Genomic DNA, 18982 nt, shown 5'->3' on the forward strand with positions numbered 1-18982 from the left:
GGCTCCTGCAGAGACAGGCACCGGCTAGTCTTTAAAGGATCTTGGCATAATCTTGTAGCAGTGAAATAGTAAAACAGCATAGGTGTGGTATTACATGGTGCTCATAAGGAACAGAGATCATTCAGGGGTCAGAGAGCATATTAACTGTGGTAATAGGGTGGCACAGTCGTACAATGGTTACCACTCCTGCCTCACAGCAAGAAGGTTCCTGGTTCAAATCCTGGCTAGGGCCTTTCTCTGTGGAATTTGCATGTTTTCTCTGGGTACTGAGTGTTAGGCTAATTAGTGGCTGTGAATAGGAGGCAGATAACACGCTTGAAGAATTCCGTGCTGCATGAATATATAGTTAAAGTGTCACTTTAACTATACAAATTGATTGTTCAGCAAGACTGTAAACATGAATTTATACTGAGGTAACTGAGATTAAAACAGAGATCAAAAGAGGGGCACCTGAGCTGTCATTGCAGTGAGTGTGGGAAACACGTGTGCAAGGTTTCCTACCACTGCTTTGAAATCACAGACTAGTTTGCAATAAGCAAGTGTTTGTGTTCTGAGTGTGAATTAATGTTGATAATTATAGATGATGTTAAGAGGGTTTAAAAAAATTCTTTATAAAAGTGAGGACAGTGTTTAATGGTTGTATATAATAAAGCCCAACAGTTCCAGAATATTCTTTCCTTTTTTGCTTTCAAAAAAATTAAATCATTATGCCTGTTGGGTTTTCCTGTCTTAGGTAACACAGGACATGATAGCATGTTAGTATAGTTGTTTTTCTCCAAATTTATTAATCCAAGAAAAAAAAAAACAAAATCAGATGGGTGAGACAATAACTTCAACACTTTAACAAACACTTGTCCTTGTCCTGCACTGAATCCACTGCAAGCTGAATGTGTTTTCTCCACATCTCTGATACACTAAATGCACATCTAAATACAAATTTCATAACACTGAGTAATTTCAGCTCTCGGGACAGATTTGAGACAAAGCTTAAATGTGTTTTTCTTTATTGCTCTTCCTGCCTTGCATCTGCAGCGGCTTCCTTCTCATCGGGACACAGATCTGAAACAAAGGAAAGAAAAAAAAATCAAACTCATAAGTAATCGTTTTATTTGGATGTACTGCTTACTGTTGACTGGATGGTGAGAACACCTCACCTATAGTGTTTGTAAAGTGGAAATCTAGTGTGAAGTTGAGGCATGCAGCCTGTTTCTTAAGGACTTCAAGATGGGAGGCATCCAATGTCCCATTCTTTGCTGGAGGGAAGAAAGGATGGAAATGTTAAAATTATTTTCAAAAGAGTTGTCAAAACAATATAAACTGTGTGAACCAAATCATTAGCACTACAGAGTCCTAAAAGCCTGATGCTATTGAACTTGGGTTTACAGATAAGCAGTCACAGATAAATTGCAGGCAACTCACTGTAGAAGAAGAAGCTTCTGCTTTTTCTGGTTTCACCTTTGACCCATGACACATAGTTGTCTGTCCAAAGCAAGCAGTCAGGGCATGTCGCCAGATACTCCCCAATATGCTCATGATCAGAGGAATTAAAGTGATCTGTAAGATACAGAACAGATGGTTATTGTGTTTTTTTGCAGTCGGATCATAATGAGTATTTAATAATATAAGCATAACAATATGTGCAATAGCTCTCTTACATGCAGCTTTGGTAGAGTTTCCTAAGAAGGTGGCAGTAATATTTCCATGATAACATTTTCCGTCTCTGGTAAGAAGCAGTAAAAGTTTTAAGAGCATGAAAAAAAAAGGTAGTACAAGTGATTTTGAAAATATCAACACTTACATTTTGTCTGCGTAGCGAACGAAAATGTCGTTACTGTCTGGTATGGGTGACTGTTCGGCCCAGTAGCTCTGCAGTGTTTTAAACTCTTTTAATTGCTCCGCGCTGTCTGATGTTCCAAAATGAAATATCCATTTTCCCGAAAGCTAGACCCAGATGAGAAAAAAAAGTAAATTAAATTTAGAGAGTCAAAGCATGTTCACAGATCTGACAGTCCTCTTCACATAAACAAACATTTAAGTTTAGACATTCAAAATCACCAATGGGACGTTTTTTAACAATGCAAGGTCTAAGTCATCATTAGTGATGACCCCAACCCAGTGCTATCAGAAAAAACTCAGTCCAGCTTTATGGTGAATGTCTCTGCTGAGGACACTATACCTTGCTTTTATCCTCCACAGGCTTAATGAGTTCTTCACAGCCTGGATCAGATGCACCAGACAGCAAGAAGAGAGTCAGCAAAGGCAGACAATAATGAAGGAACATGACTACAAGTGAAATGACAGCCAGCCGTAGACTACAGCAAGAACAGCACAGCTCAACTTTTATTGGGAGGGTGAGACACAGATACAGGTGAGATAAGAGAGAGGGGTGGGCTTATATCAGTGTTGCAACTATGGAATGGGATTGCCCAATGTTGGCACAAATAAGAATAACGCTTCATTTGATGTTTTTTTTTCCTGGGGTATCAGACAGACGTGAATCCTTCAGGTATGGCGAGAACATCAGCCAAGGTATTTCACAGACTTGGCTGCGGTGGGACAGGAAAAAACTATTTCATAGTCACGATCAGCTGCTTCACAGCCACACTTAGTGTTTCCATCTTTGACTCCCAGAACAATCACATTCCCGGCTGATAAACTCTCTGAAACCCTCTCTTACTTTGCTGCAGCCTGCACTTTCCAGCATATTGCACAACATTGGAAACTCACTGGAAGTACAAATAAAGTGGATTCATGCAAACAAACCCCAAACAAACAAACAAACAAAAAAAAAAAGCAAGCAAGCACACGGTGTACTTTTGTAAAGTTACACTGTTATAATACACCCACAGTAACAGTGAAATCAGTTTGCTGACCTCTCTTTAACAGATCAAAAAACATACCAGGTACATAAATGAATAACTTTAACAGTCTCATTAGTTTTGTTGTTACCAGGTAGTAACAAGCGCTGTGACAGTTAAACACTTAACCTGTTATCCTCCTCATCTCACACTGAACTCCCTACAAGATGAAAAAGCGTTTTCTCCCCATCTGTCAACACATCAGTGATACAGAAAGTTCCCGTATCACAGAAAGCACATCTGACTGCAAATGTGACTCATGGAGCGACTTGATGTCTCTGAATAGATTTGAGCTGTACAACAGGTGATAACAGTGTTTTATTGGTTTTTCTTTACATCTTTGACAGCCTCCTTCTCATCAGGACACAGATCTGAAACAGAGGAAGGAAATCAAACTGATAAGTCTCTCAACAAATTAGACACACCGAGTTTATGAAACTAAAGGCAGAGAGAAACCTCATTAAATTAGGGTAAGGTATGGTGCATTCAAAAAAGTAGTGAACAGACATGATTAGAAATCAGACAATAATTAACTAGATACTGCAGAAACAACAGGACGGCTGCACTCCTGCAGGGAGACTGCAATGAAGACTATGGGGAGAGGTGAAGGGGGCTCATAGAAGAAAGGGATTGTGTGCTTGGTGCATCTTTGCTGGCTACAGCAGAAACTCTCTAATAGCCTTTTGTTCATTTAAAAGAGATAAATATTTAATACATAGTAGCAGTATAGATTTTCATGTGTTCATACCTAATTCAGACTCTTTGTGTCAGAGACTTGTTCACATGCCCTCCTGCTGCCTTCTGTTGTGATGAGTTATTCCATCTGTGGCTGGTGGTGGTCACAGATCACATGGTCAGTCTTATACAGACTGCATATACAGTGTTGACATAAATGTGGTCACTGGAGATAACGAATAAATAGGAATCACAGTACTGAGTGATCAGAAGAAACTTCTGCTGGTGGAGGGCAAATCATGGGAAGAGTGGTACCAGTCCAAGTCTAAATGTAGAGCGCTAGCCAGTCAATTTACTCAACTTGGCCTCCAGACTGTAAACAATATCAGCTATTGTTATTATTATTATTAATAGCAATGTTTTTTTTTTTTTTTGTTCAGGTGACACTTAAGATGGTGGCAGGATATCACTTTACGTTTCTGTAACCAGATTTTTCTGGACAGTTCTCAGACGATCCGGCATCTTTTTAAAAAACTCCTTCTCTCTCAAAGTTCTGCCACAGTGTCCATAATCCTGTCACAAATCTCAGGTATAAAATCCATCAATGAATCATTGTTTGTTCTACCTTTCATATTTGAGAAACAGCCGTACAACAGGGGTGAGAAATTTAAGTACAGATTTTAACACACGACTTACAAACACGACTGTGATCACATGATTTTGTGCACAGATATTCGCAGATGCTCTCCGAAGTCCTTTCAAATGAAAAGAGCTGACACTTTCACTAAGGTTAGAGAAGCTTTATATCAGCATAGTCAAAACCCATGAAACTTCTCTGTGTATTTACAAAAACATAATACAAGAATAAAAAAGAGAAAATGAACACATCACAAATAGAGTCTCACATACTGTCACAAAAACAAGAAAAGAAAAAAAAGATTTACAAATCAATCTTTATGTACTCCCACTTATGGCTTCGATCTAACACAAAACAAAATAAAACATCTCAGTTCAGTTGTGATGGTGCATCATCGGTCCATTGCTCCCTTTTGCAATAATTCTCTCTAGCATTATCTTTAAATAATAATAATATCAAATACACATACAAGACAGAGGAGCTACATTTGTGAGCTGTACACTTTGCAGTAAGGGAAGGGAAAGGAGAATGTCCACATGTCCTTTGTACATGATAATAATTCATCTTGGGCAGTGAAAAAGGTTTCAAAGATTGATTAAAAACAAGCTTGTTTTATCTTTCTGTACCAACCAGTTGTTCATCATACTAAAAATCACAGTTTCGCCGGATGATAGTTAAGTATGAGCGACCAAAGCTTGCAGTTCATCATCCATTCTGCTTATGTGTTATTATTTCTCTTTCTAATTTTACCACTTTTATTCTAGGATATGTGAGTAATCAGAACCAACAAATTACATAACTAATGGTTCCCTTGATTTCTGGTAAAAACATCTCTTTTGCCCCCCCCCAAAAGCACTACATTGCTCACAATAGGAAACCTTGCAGGTTGGATTGTAGCAAGAGTTCAGTGAATACAGAAAGATGCACCACTTGGCCCCAAACTTTCAGTCTGTACAGGACTACTGGCTACGGCAAACCTTTGTGCAAACCTTCCTTGGTCTTATCCTTACTTCAGTTAAATTACAATTAGCATAGTGACTGATCTCATTTGACTTAAAGACAGACTATCGAACAAATTAGCTTGTCCCCCATACAGATGTAAAGAATCCATAACTAATAAAATGCCTTCTGGACTTTTTCTTTAACTGCCTTACTTGGTCTAGTACAGCATGACTATTAGCTTTTAGTTGCTAAATGTTAGCTAATGTAATAACTTATCTACAATGCCACTTCACTGACTTTGTGCACCATGTTTTAACATTTCCCATGTGGCTACTGTTAAAACAGGTTAGATAGTCTGTCTTTAAGCCTTGAGCATTTTTTTTTCTTAATAACCATTCAGTTTCAAACTTAATATGGAAACAAATATAGTGAATCGAACTGAGAAAACCACCAACAGTATAAAACTTTAAATAAAATGTAAGTGGTCTTAAAGATTTAGAAACCTACAAACTCTGAAAAGACTTCCCAAATATCTGTATGGACCTCAATTAAAACATCATGGTTTTAAATGAGGATCGAGATGTCTCTCCACTTCTCTTCTGCTACTGCAAACAGAGGAAATTTATAGAAAACATGGTGACGGCCATCAAGATCAGTCAAACAGTGACTTTATCTAGTTAAACCCATGGGAATTTTAACTTTAGGATACTGGAATTTTGTTTTTGGGTAGCAAGCTTTGTGATTTGATGCGAAGGCAGGAAAATCTGTCTGTAAGCGGACTGTGTGCACCTTCACATACACACCGTATGCAAATTTACAAAGAGTTCTCCTCTGGGTCATTTCAGTTTGGTTCCTTTGTACAGTCTCATAGTTGCAGAGGAAGAACAGATGAAGGTAGCAGAGTCACCACTCAGAACGGGAGAAAAACAGGAGCGAAGAAACATGGACAGAAACCATGGAAGGATGGGGCTGCGGGTGGGAGTAGTAGTAATAGTAGGATGGTGCCTGGGGCAACTGTCTGATTGGGCAGGTGATGGTGGAGCAAGAGTCACTGGTCTAGATGACATCACATCTGTCTCTCTGCTTTTTTGCCGATCCACACCAGGTCATTGAGCGACAGATCAAACCTATTTCCAAAGCCCTCACACGCTCATCGTCATGTTTGGAGAATACTGCAGAAAAAAAAATTAAGGAGAAACATCAAAACATGACTGTGTATGTGTTTAAGAGAGGAAAGCACATCTCTAGTCAGTAGTCTTAATTATGCTGCAGTCACACCGGGCAAAACAGTGGTTGGAGACTGCGGCATCACCACGGCCATGCGCTCGTTGCTGGGGACCAGGTCTGTGAGCACCAGTCAGCTGCTGCCTTCAAAGGGACTTTGGTGTGTAAAGACGGTGAAAAAAGGCCAATAACACTGAGGCAGTCTGTGATTAATTTGCATTTTGAATGTGGTCAAGTTGGCAATTACATGCAATATCTTTGTGATGAAACAGCAACTAACTGTGATAAATCGGTGAATCTTTTGCTCTCTACATATACAGAAATTCACACTAACTACTTACATTCAGCCAGAACACCATGGATTTCAAACAGAAATTCAGAAATGCCTTCACAAATAGTGATGTAGTTGCTGCAGGACAACAATTTAACAGCAAAATGACAGCTTTTATATAGGAATGGCAACCAGTTGAGTTAATCCAATCTCATTGTACATCCTGTATAATGACAATAAAGGCATTCTATTCTATTCTATTCTATTCTATTAGTCCCCTATTTCAAAGAGACGGTGCAGAATTGCACTGTGTTGGCAATCTCTCTCTCTCTCTCTTTATAAATTAGATTACATTTGTTTGCAAACCTTTACCAGTCAGTCTGAGTCAGACTACAATTGCTCGTCAACAGGTTGCCTCCCACAATCATCGGTCCTCTGTAAATTACATGTTATAGTATGTATTCACAGATATGGGAAAAGTGGCTGTAGACTACATTTTGCTGTGTTTTTGTGCCTGACTGGGACCGCCAAAAGTTTTCCGTTAGAATACTGACATTTTTTCTGAAATATTTTGGTGGGAACAATTTAGATATGCAGGTATTGGAGGGTAATCTAATACTTTCATTCTCATGTCCAGTTTTAAAAAAGAAAAACGTGCTAAAGTCGAGGCTTCAGAATGGTAGTCAACAAACCACTGGTGGCATCATCTATTATATACAGTCTGTATGTCTTGCTGAGTGCTAGTAAGATTTATATCATCTGTATAGTTTGAAAGTATAGGCAGTAGCAGCTTAGTTTAGCATAAAGATATTAAAATGGGCAGGGGCAGGGCAAAGCATTACTGGGAATTCTCAGCAGCAAACACTTCCAGTATTCCCATTCATTAAATAACTAACTTACACTTTCACTCTGAAAAGGGTTAAGGAAGTTTCCTCCCATCTCTCCATCCTCCCTAGGTGTCCCAGGTTGGTTACTCATACTTAGGTTACCAGGAGAGTTCTGTTCAAAGGCAAATAAAGCATAGCTCAATAGTAACTGCTACTACAAAGTATACAGAAATCAGAAGTGCAGCTCGGAGTAGGTAAAAAAGCTTTTCGTACCTTGGGGAGACTGTCCATATCGCCCGATCCTGAGGGAGGGAACACAAGAATGAAAACAATGCACATCACCAAGATCAAACAAATACAAATTTTTCATGATAAATTAGAGTTTTTTTTTGCCCCTGCAGAACAAATAAGCTTCCTGTTCTTGTACCTAAAGATCCATTCATGTGATGCGGCTCCATCCCAGCCATTCCCCCTAATGGACCGTCACTGCCTCCACCCATAGGGAACTTAGGTGAACACGCACACAAGACAAGGTAACAACATTTAGCACAAAATTAAATGATAATGTAGCCACAGTATTCCTTTTTGACTTCTAACAACAACACAGACTGAATAGCCACTCAGACGCTACGGCGTACAGACAGAAAAATGCCTCACATTTGGCCGGCTTCCACCTGGAGGGACTGTGTTTATCATAGTGTACATGTTGTCCCCAGAGTTGGTTGAATCTGACAGAAAACAAGAAGAAAGAACATAGAAACAGTAAGAGAATAAAAGCTCAACAACATTTGTGTGTATATATCCACACACACGCACACACACACACACACACACAGATGCAACACATACACATACACAGAGCTTACCTGCTGGACTTGGCATTATTGGGGTTCCAGGTGGCCCCCCTCCTCCTGGAGGTCCCTGAAATCAGAGTTTTGTTTCCATGACATTCATGCATGATCCTGTGAATTACAGCTTAATTAGCTAGTTTAGAGAAGTTTTCAAACATACATACCGCATAGCTTCCTGGTGATGCAGAAGAGTACGGGGTCTACAGAGATAAAGAAGAAAACCACAAAAGTTATGAAATGAAAATGAAACTTTTTGTTTGGTATCTTCGCTCCAGCACTTACAGAATTGGAGTTGGGAGGATTTGGCCAGGGTCTTCCACCACCAGGTCCCCTAGAAAACACCCATACACATTAGTTTTCTGCATTTGGCAAGGTCTTTGTTTCCGATCCATTTGAGTAGAGTTGGCAATAACAAGCTATTCAGATGCCAGAAAAAAAGTAAATGGAACAAGAAGAATGAAAAAAAAAAAAAAACACACTGAATAACAACTAAACAGAGGGAAAGGTTTAGAGTTATGGTTTCATGTCCAGAATCAAAAGCCAAACACATATGGTAAAGGTGTAGAAAAATGTGCTGAGTAAACTTACATAAAAAAAAAGACATACAGAAAAGGATATTTTTTTATCTTTTATAAACTAATGGGCTCAAATAGCCCTGTTGCTACTCTTTCTGTATGCCTGTCATGTGTGTGTGTGTGTGTGTGTGTGTGTGTGTGTGTCTTGGTGGTAGTGGCTGCGATTATATTATGCATTTACCACTCACATGCTCATACCAGGCATCCCAGGACCAACTAGAGCATTCAGTGGTGGTCTCATCCCACCTCCATAGTTCTGGAAAAAAGACACCAGAATTACATTTGGTGACGAGTACATGTGAATAACTTACTGTAAATATTCCTTTAAAAAAATCCTCTTGACCCATACCTGGGGTCCTAGTGGTACCATGCCTCTGGGTGGAGTCATCCTCTGCATTGGTCCTCCCATATTCGGATGCCCTGAAATGTAGGATTTATCAGACTGGGAACATTTTCCTGGGAAATCAGACATATTTTTTGGGTGACGTGTACCTCATGTCACCGTCTGCTGAACCTTCTCTTCAAACAAACACTTTTGCATTTTTATATTTTACACCTTTTTGTGGACACTTAAGTGATTCAAAACCACAGAGGAACACATTTTTTTTTATGATGCTAAACATTACAGCTGCTTCCGTGACACAGTTTTCTCACTTTGATGTTGGTTCAACAGCAGCTGAACACCCTCTTTACCTATGCATAATTTATGTGTTGTTTGGAGGAGTGAGTAGTGCGTGTTTGATCCACAAGAATACTACATATTTTGTTTTTCATATTATTGATATTATATCAGTATTGAGTGCTATCGCCTGTGCTTCACTGCCATCTAAAAGCTATTAAAAACACATGAACCTGCCATTCTTCCACTGCAATGAATAAAGCAACTGTGGCTTCACTACATCTCATCAAAAACAGTATATAAAGCTTTCAATTTTCAGAGCGTGTTACGTGAGCTCTAGTGCGACTCCCCAGAGAATGAAATGTCATAATTCTTTGTTTCATGATCCCCTCGGGAACGCATTCTGACTTTGGTGATTCCTTTATTCCAATTATAGTGCCCTAATGGAGCTTATTTATTTTGAAATGAAATGTCTTGACAGCTACTGTGGTAATATTTGGCACAGGTATCCATGATCCACAGGAGGGGATTCTCTTGGTCTTATTTAAGGATGCATTTGAAGAACGTGTTTTAAGGGCAAAACATCAATCAGGCTATACTTGCACATTAAATATTATTGAAAAAGATAAAATCCTGCCTGCATTATTATTAAATAAACTGATTGTTGAGTGCATGCCTGCGTTTGTGTGGACCAGAGTCTGTGTATGTACCTTGCTGTCTTGTGGGATCCATTCCACTCGGTAGCATGGGCTGGCTACCTGGAACTCCTCCAAGACCCTACAGAAACATCTCCAGCTTTATAATCGGCGTGACACAGAATTGTTCATTTGTACTATTCAGTTATGTTTGCTGCCTGCAGGTGTCAGTGTGGCGCTTACCTGATTAGGTAATCTGAGGGGCGGTCTTGGTCCTCCTGGGTATCGAGGTGACATAAATGGCTGAAAATCAGGCAAATAAAGTATTTACATACATGCAAACAAGTGGACCGATTGACCAAATTTGTGACATAAACTAGAGGGTGGAACAGAGGGAACTTTATACACTCTTAAAAACTGGAACTGCTTCTTTGTTTTCTGTTGAATATGGGGCTCATTTTCCTTTAACAATACAGCAAAGTGAGGCTGTTGACCACATTTTCACTGGAGTGAATTTATGAGGGGGGGGGGGGGGGGCACAGAAAAAAAGGATGGGGTTTTTTAATAATGATGTTAGTGCAACTGTTAACTGTGTGGAATTTGGCAGCCTGTGTTTGAAGCTCTTTTGCAGCTGTGAGTGGGTTTTCACTTGTCCTCACCACAGACAGTAGCAATGCTGTTGCTATGTCTGCTGAACTGATGCCACCCCGGACCAAAGTGCCACTCTGCAGTGGTGGAGGAGCAATACTCAATTCTGCCACTAGAGAGCAATGGCCCTCTTAATTTAATCAGACTCTTCACCTGAATTGCTTTCTTAGCTGTGCTACAGAGACGTCAAGTGAATAAAGCTACAGCATTTTAGGTCACTTTGAGTATTACAGTGACTTAAAATCTATTTTTAATATTAATAAATAAATGTAAACAACTAAATAGAGAGAGCTAAGAAGTATACGGCTGATTCAGCAAATGACTTGACAGAATCTGTGAATTAATAAATACGATATTTGCAGGCACAGCAGGCATCATCTGTGACTTACTTTGGAAATAATGTGCAATTTATCAAAAAAAACAAAACAAACAACAACAGCTCAGCAGTGCAGATGCAGATATTCTCTGTTATGAACTGGCAATCAGGTAATTGTTATATTTCTTTAACTGATAGGTCCTGACAAGACCTTGTCTTCAAAGATCAACTGATCTTCAGAAGGAGACGGAAAAGGCCGTTCAGACTTGCATGAGAGTTTCTGAAAGCAGAACCATGAAATGCCCAGGAAGGCTATTGATCTGTGAGTCTAATCTGAGTGCCTGAATTTGACTGATAATGACATTTAATCAATGCACAACTGGCAGAGACCTTCAGAGATGATCCAGGGCAATGCTGCATTGTGTTTTTGTGTGCCAGAAATTCATCTCTCCTGTCAGATTATTATTTTTTCTAAATTATGAGAAACTCATAGTGATGCACCCACACAGAGATTGTATACATATCCAAATGCAACATACATGAATATCTATATACACACAGTTGTGTTTGAGAGTGAGTTCTTGCTCACAGGGAATTGCTAGGTTTCTATTTATAATGTTTGCAATGTGCGCTTTCAATTTAAAAATGCCTTGCTGTGATTTGGTGCTATTTAAATAAAACATAATTGAAATGAAATGAAACTGAATCAAACTGAATTTGAGGAATAGTAAATGTAAGCTGATACTACATCCTCTGAAGTAACAGAAACACGGCTGTGCAGGTGTGTGTTGCATGCATACCTGAAAGAATCCCGGTGGGACTGGCCCCACTGGCATGCCCTCTCCTGGGGGAAGGTTACCGAGGACTGGACTCGGTGCTGCTGCAGCACTCTGAAAGAGGCAAACGGAAAAAAACAGAGACTCTAACTCACATCTCAGACTTATCAGAAACAAATTCAAAACTTCTTTCATCTGTGGTGAAAGGTACGTTTCATACTGTTTGTTCACGGGAACTAATTTCAGGCACTTTCCATTTTTCTAAAGAATAAACAGGCAGCTATTACTTTTGATAATTTCAGTTTCTCAATGCAAAAAGTGTTTTATACTAAAGGCTGTTAGCTACAACATCCACGTTGCAAAGATAATGCAACACCAAATGCCAGAACTTTTATAAAAGTCATATTAAACAAACAAATGTTAAAGAAAAGTCTGCAGTCTGAGGGTCTTTCCCCATCTCTTCCCCTCAGTGAGATATTTCCTGTTTCTGCAGATGCCCTGCCATGCCAGCCCAGGTTTATTTTTATACAATGTGTTTTTGTTGTGCTTGTCCCAGACGGGTGGCGCTGGATCATTTCAGCACTGCCTCTGTCTGCTTCCTGTCGTATTGTACGACCAACCTGGAGTTACCACCCAGCACTGGCCTCTTCTTCCTCATCCTCTTTAGGAATACAGAGCAAACAACACGCAGTGTGGGGGAGTGTGTACATCCATATATTGTATGTGATAATGTGTGAACGGTGAGCTCATGAAGCCAGAATGACTGCATCTGTGTCTGTTTTTTTTTTTTTTTTTTTTTTTTTTAAATCAGTATCTGCCCACTCTCTGTTCTATTTTTCTGATCTTCTTTTCCACTTTCTCTCCCCTCTGAAGGCAGTGGTGGGGTGTAAAGAGATCCAGTGAAATTCACCCACACTCTCTGAAGTTTCCGCCAGCTGACTTTTTAGGTCAGACAGGAACAAGGTTTAATCAGAGCTGAGATAAAAGCAGACTGACGACACTCTTGTTTCCTCCTCTGCTCCACCCCGCCACCCTCTCTGTTCCTTCGCCTTCATATCTTCCAATCGTTAATGTTCAGCAACGGGGAACAGGATGCCGTGCAGTTTTTAGATTCTATATGCTGCTGTAAACACAGGCTGTATTTGTCTCAGCAGATGAAAGTACAGATGGACACAGATGGATATTGTATCTCCATGGTTCAGTGGTGAGAGGCTTGATTTGGGTTTTGTGTGTGCGTGTGTGTACAAAATCATGCACAGCATCAAGTGTGTTTTTGTTTTTTTTTTGTTTTAGTTTTTTTTTTCCACCCCTTTTATTCCCTCTCCCTCCTTGCACCCTGGATTACCCAGAATGCCTTTGCTCCCTGGCAGCCTGGAGGTCTGCTGAGTTTGCCTTCGTGCACAGAGAGAGGGAGGGAAAGAGGAGAAAAGAGGACAAAGCAGAGATTATGAGTGTGTGTGTGTGCATGTGGCAGTAAGTGTGTGAGCACACTTAATGTTTGTGCAGGAAAAGAAGAACAGGAGGAGGGGGTGGGGGATCTACCTGACCTGCTGACAAAGCAGCATTTTCCCAAACACCCAAACATGGCAACAAGGAGAAATAAAAGCAAAAACAAGAAGCCTCGATACCTACCAGGCTCAAAACCAGGACCACCTTTCATAAATGGAAAACAGCAGCAACACTGGCAACAACACTAAATGCACTGATTCTGGCACTGACAGTGTCTCCTGATTGTGACAAATCAGGTTGAGTCAAATGACATTAAAATCAGAATGAATCACACCGAGGAAGGATTAATGAAGCCTCTTTAGAAGAAATGATTTTTTCATTTTTCATGTTTGTCCCTACATACTGATATATTAGAGGAGTCACATGGTTTAAAGAGTGTAAAATGTGTGTATTACAATTCTGAGATGTGATTCGGAAATAGGCTTATTTGCTTTCTTACTTAGTTACACTTAGATCCATAAGTATTTGTACAATGAGTAGATCTGAAATCAAACAATGACTGAAGTGCAGACTTTGAGCTTTAATTCAAGGGGTTTAAGAAGAGTATTGCATTAGGTGGTTAGAAATTCAAGCCATTTTTATCCACACTCCCCCATTTTCAGAGGCTCAAAAGTAACCGGACAGCTGTGACAAGGAGCTTCATAGCTTATTCTCTCATTATTTCATGGCAGATGATGTGGATTTAAAGAAAAAAGAAGTGGAGTCGATTCAAAGTGTTGAACTCGGATTTCACAACTGTTCACTAGAAATCTCAAAATGAGGCCCAAAGAGATGCTGATGCAGGTGAAGGACGCCATCAATAGGCTGAAACAAACAAACAAAAACTTGATAAACCTTTCAGAGAGATAGCAAAAATTTTAGGAGTGGCCAAATCAACAATCTGGTAGATTCTTACAAAGAATGAATGCACTGGCCAGCTCTGCAACACCAAAAGGTCTGAAAGACCACAGAAGGCAGTTGATGGCAGAATTCTTTCCTTGGTTATAAAACCCCTTCAAAACATCTAAACATCTAGCCATCTATCCTCTTCTTTGAGAGGAACATGCTCCCTGAAAAGCCTTCGGCTCATCCAAATGCTGCGGCGAGAGCAGTAACGGGGACTGAAAAGAGAGAGCGCATTTCTCCTATATGAGCTTCTCTTCACACACAAGGTCTTAAATAATCAGGCCACATCATATCTCAAAGTACCATATTGCCCCATTATCTCAGACTGCGGGATTACTTGTGGTTTCTAGAGTTTCTAAAAGTAGAATGGGAGGCAGAACCATCAGCTATCAGGCCCCTCTCCTGTGGAACCAGCTCCCAGTTTGGATTTACAGTAGGAGAGAGACAGCCTTTCTACTTTTAAGATCAGGCTTAAAACTTTCCTTTTTGATAACGCTTATAAGTAAGGCTGGATCAGATGACCCTGAACCCTCTCTTAGTTACACTGCAATAGACCTTGGCTGCTGGGGCTTCCCATGATGCACTGAACATTTCTTTTTTACTGAGCTGTTTATACACCGCTGCCGCATTTGGAGATTTAAACCATCGTAAGTAATCATTAAACTCTGGCTCTCTCTCCCATAGTGTGTCTTTTGTCCTGTTGCTCTCTGCTCTCTTCTCTTTCCTCTCACCCCCAACTGGTTGCAGCACATGGGTCTCTACCTTACAATAAAAAGCACCTTGAAGCAACTGTTGCTTTGAATTGGAATTAGATAAATAAAATTGAATTGCACTGAACTGAATATCATTGTCAAAATCTACAATCAAGAGGCATCTTCAAGAATGGAAATACATTTACAACAAGGTGCAAACCACTGGTTACACTCAAGAACAAGAAGGCCAGAGTAGACTGTCAGAAAACAGCTAAAAGCCTGCACAGTTCTGAAAAAAATCTTTGAACAGATGAAACCAAGTTGAACTTTGAAGAGAATGATGGGCAGAAACAAATATGGAGGAGAAGAGAAACAGCTCAATGTTATGGCATGGGCATGTATGGCTGCCGGAGGGAACTGCCTATAGAAGTAGCAGGATGGATTGTGAAGTGTACAGGGTTATACTCTGCTCACATTCAGCCAAATGCTGCAAAACTGATCAAACAGACCTTCACACTGCAAATAGATAGTGAGCCAAAGCACACTGCAAAAGTAACCGAAGATTTCTCAAGGGAAAGAAATAGGATATTCTTCAATGACCAAGTCAGTCACCTGATCTTGACCCAATAGAACATGCTTTTCTTTTAAGGAAGACAAAACTGAATGCAAAAAGTCACACCAAACAAGCAGCAACTGAAGGTTACGATGATCCCACAGACTGCTTCAATAATGTTGAAATTTCAAATTTGGATTGATCCTTCCATAACACCTGTTTTCATTGATTTTCAGTCCAGTTCATACATCACTCATGTTCTTTGTCAGGTTTTTGCTGGATTTTTTTCCTCGTTTCTTAAGGACACGACTGTCAGATAATGTTCATCTGCTGTAAACAGATGTAGATCAAATCATCATCTTTGTCATATTTGGCATTTTTTTTGTAACAAAGTGACTACAGATACAGTTTAAAATTGGTTCTTTGCTAAGTTGTCTGCTATGCATAGACACAACATTGGTTCATCCCTTCAGTGTTAATTGGCTTAACAAAAAACACATTTCCTTGAAAATGGTCAGGTACAAGGACTGGACTGAAAATGAGTGAAAAAGCAGCCAATGTCCAAAGAAGAAAGCCTGAAGAACTATGACTCAAAATCACTTTTAAAAAATTCCAAGAAAGTCTGGCTCCTTGGAAACAAAATCTAAAGAAATGAGTGGTGGCTCAAGACACAGTACAGTAATTTTTGTAAATATTCAGAAATCTTGTAAACAGAGCCTCTAAGGAATGATTTAAACATGTTTTAGATACTTATTGGGAATGTAAAAAATAATCTGATTTTCAATCTTTCTCTGTCTCCTCATAACTGCCTCAGACATCCTGCACACATCTGGCAGGAAAAAAGAAAAAAAAAAAATCAAGCCTGACCTTTTTTTCCCCCCAACTTTTCCAATCATGCACTGAAAACAGACTCTTTAAAGTTTGTTCGGTTAAACTAATGGCAAAGCTCAAAGATTTGCAGAATCACAATACCTGGCATAGCTGTTCTCACATTAATGTGGTGCCATTACCTCATGTTAGCTACAACAATGCAGTGATCCACTCAGTAAACTCCTGCTTGCCAGCTCTATTTAAACACTGATTCCCAACCAAGCTCAACATATTCCAGCACTTAACCTCAGCAAGCACAAAAGATCCACAGATTGTTAAACACTGTTAATGAATCCATCATTAACACCTCTCACATATCAGTGTTTACACTTTTCTGACAAGGCCAAGTGAGAGGAACACTGAGATAATGAGGTGGTGCCTGTGCACATTAACACTGTACAGTAGTGTACATTATTGTGTGAATGTAGCTGTCAGCAGTGGTGCAGTGTAATGTGTCTGCATACACTTTTGACTAATTTTCATTGCACTTCATTTGATGGAGTTCATTGCCCATTCAATTTGTGAACAAATTGCAAGGCCAATTATAAGACCGAGATTATCTCAGAAATTCTCAGCTCTGAAATGAAAGTTAACCTGTCTGATACTGGATTTTTTTGACGGCTTTTCCTGCCGATATGCTGCCATACAGCATTTTACATTTATGCTGAAAAGGGAAGATGATGGTGTCGTTGGTTGTTTTCCTGGAATGTACACAAACTTACTGTGAAGATGCTGCTTGACTATGCACCACCATTTGTTCAGCTGTGATGCCTACTCTGTAGTATGTGCTGCATACAGTGCTGAGAGTATGTCAAACATTGGAGTGGAAAAAAAACAAACAAAATTTCAAAAAAATTTTTTTATATAATTTTCTTAAAAAACAAACAAACTGAAAAATGTATATTGAACAACACCCATCCCTACCAATAAGATGGAGAAACATAAGCTAAACATACTGCAGTTGGACTCTAAAACTAACTGCTGTATGAAAATACTTAAATACAGTAAATGTAGGTGACAAATTAAAGGAAAATGCTCTAAGGGGTATCTGTAAGGTGTTGGGTTACCACATGCTGCAGCATCGTTGCACCTTTGTGATTCTTTTCTTGCTACCTTGTTAAAAAAAAAAAAAAAAGGGTTATCATCACTCTTCCCAAAAATTGTTTTAACACAGGAGTCTAAAATTTCCTGCTGGTTGTCACGTTGGCTGAGATGAGGTAAGCATTTCTATGCCACCACACTGCCCAACAGTCCCAGCAGGGGTCAGGAGTTTGGGTTTTTCTCTTTAATATGCCACCTATCTGTAGCAATGTAGATAACAAGAATGTCAATTAGCTCATCCAGCTCACACTCCATCACAGTTCACAGGTCACTGTCCGTAAAACGACAAATGTTACCTTGACCTTGAGCACAGTTTGGGTGAAGACCCATTACTGTAGGAGGAGTAGGATAGAACATGCCTCAACACGCCATAAGTTCATCGATCCTTCAGCCTGATGAGCTGATGGAAGTATATCTTAAAGGAGAGTAAGGCTCAGTCCTTCTTTGATACACGCCACTTCAAGTGATTTCCCTCGCTGCTTTCTTTAAAACCATCGTCATTCTTACACTCATCTCTTTTTTTGATACTCCATTTTCTAGAGAAATCCAGAAAGACCTGATTGAAGCATAACAAGACAATCAACTCATCCGTCTGTCCATTCGGGAACCCCATTACATTAAAGCTTTTCATTTAATGAAGTGCTGTGTGTTGTTGTGTTCTCCCGACACTGTGGTTATTTGCACGCTAAACGAAGTGTTTGTGATGAAACCCGAGGCAGTGGAACAGCCCCCGAATGTCCTCAGATGAACACCTGCATCTCCTGGCAAACTCATTTGTTTCATAAATTATTCAAAACATCACCCTCCAGGAGAACATTACAGTATACCAGACATACACAACAAGGCATTCAATAACGCACGCCACAATAACATTACTGAATGTGCACCAGTGTGCTATTTATGAAGTTAAAAAAAAAAGGTCCAAAAAGAGGCTAAAATGAGGTCAGCTTCTATTTCAGGATGTGAAGGCTGGCAAATATAAGAGTGTCTTTTCCTGTGTGAGTTTTTTGACGAACAAGCCAAAGAAAAAATAAAAATAAATAAATAAAATCACCTGGATTTGAGGTTTACTTGTCAAAGCAAAGCTTTAGATGCGTTAGATCTACCACGACCACTCGGTTATCACAAAGCTTCACACATTATGAGAAATATATATAATTTCTCCATCAGAAATGACATACGTTACCACTACTTCTCTTCTTGCTGTACGCGTGATGAAAACGATCAAAACATGTAATTTGCCGAACTTTTCTATAAAAAGTACAAAAATCCACCGAAAGAACTGTGCACTCATTTATATGTGGTGCAATTACGCTGCAGCGCAACACTTTACAACTTAATCAGACTTCCTCCACACTACATTCACAGTACACTAATCCCATCACGCTAAAGGGCTCACAAATACTTAACGAGATAACTTGCAAAGTCTTTCATACCCGTATGTTTACAGATTAATATGCATGTGTGTGTGTGATACATGTATACTTAGTGTGTGCATGTGTGTGTGAAGGTGAGGAG

The 18982-nt window shown here is 39.6% G+C and overlaps 2 protein-coding genes across 2 annotated transcripts in view; both read right to left on the minus strand.

Annotated features, from left to right (window-relative positions):
* Window positions 1-760: 760 nt before the first annotated feature.
* Window positions 761-2360, minus strand: LOC115786252 (uncharacterized). Its single transcript, XM_030738322.1, has 6 exons — window positions 2177-2360; window positions 1799-1941; window positions 1656-1720; window positions 1420-1554; window positions 1155-1253; window positions 761-1059 (listed from the first exon to the last, which is right to left on the minus strand). Exons 1-6 carry the CDS (start codon window positions 2279-2281, stop codon window positions 1004-1006), a joined length of 603 nt encoding a protein of 200 aa, XP_030594182.1. The 5' UTR covers window positions 2282-2360; the 3' UTR covers window positions 761-1003.
* A 1958-nt stretch (window positions 2361-4318) lies between these two features.
* ssbp2a (single stranded DNA binding protein 2a) overlaps window positions 4319-18982 on the minus strand; it is a 58988-nt gene continuing 44324 nt past the window's right edge. The window contains exons 5-17 of the mRNA XM_030737427.1: window positions 11879-11968; window positions 10358-10417; window positions 10190-10256; window positions 9210-9280; window positions 9049-9116; window positions 8568-8616; window positions 8450-8485; window positions 8301-8355; window positions 8092-8162; window positions 7862-7940; window positions 7708-7736; window positions 7508-7606; window positions 4319-6284 (exon numbers count right to left, since the gene is read on the minus strand). Of these exons, the coding sequence (XP_030593287.1) occupies window positions 6255-6284; window positions 7508-7606; window positions 7708-7736; window positions 7862-7940; window positions 8092-8162; window positions 8301-8355; window positions 8450-8485; window positions 8568-8616; window positions 9049-9116; window positions 9210-9280; window positions 10190-10256; window positions 10358-10417; window positions 11879-11968 (804 nt within the window). The 3' untranslated portion in view covers window positions 4319-6254. The remainder of the gene's footprint in view (window positions 6285-7507; window positions 7607-7707; window positions 7737-7861; window positions 7941-8091; window positions 8163-8300; window positions 8356-8449; window positions 8486-8567; window positions 8617-9048; window positions 9117-9209; window positions 9281-10189; window positions 10257-10357; window positions 10418-11878; window positions 11969-18982) is intronic.

This window comes from Archocentrus centrarchus, chromosome 9 (assembly GCF_007364275.1).
Source record: "Archocentrus centrarchus isolate MPI-CPG fArcCen1 chromosome 9, fArcCen1, whole genome shotgun sequence".
Lineage (NCBI taxonomy): Eukaryota > Metazoa > Chordata > Actinopteri > Cichliformes > Cichlidae > Archocentrus > Archocentrus centrarchus.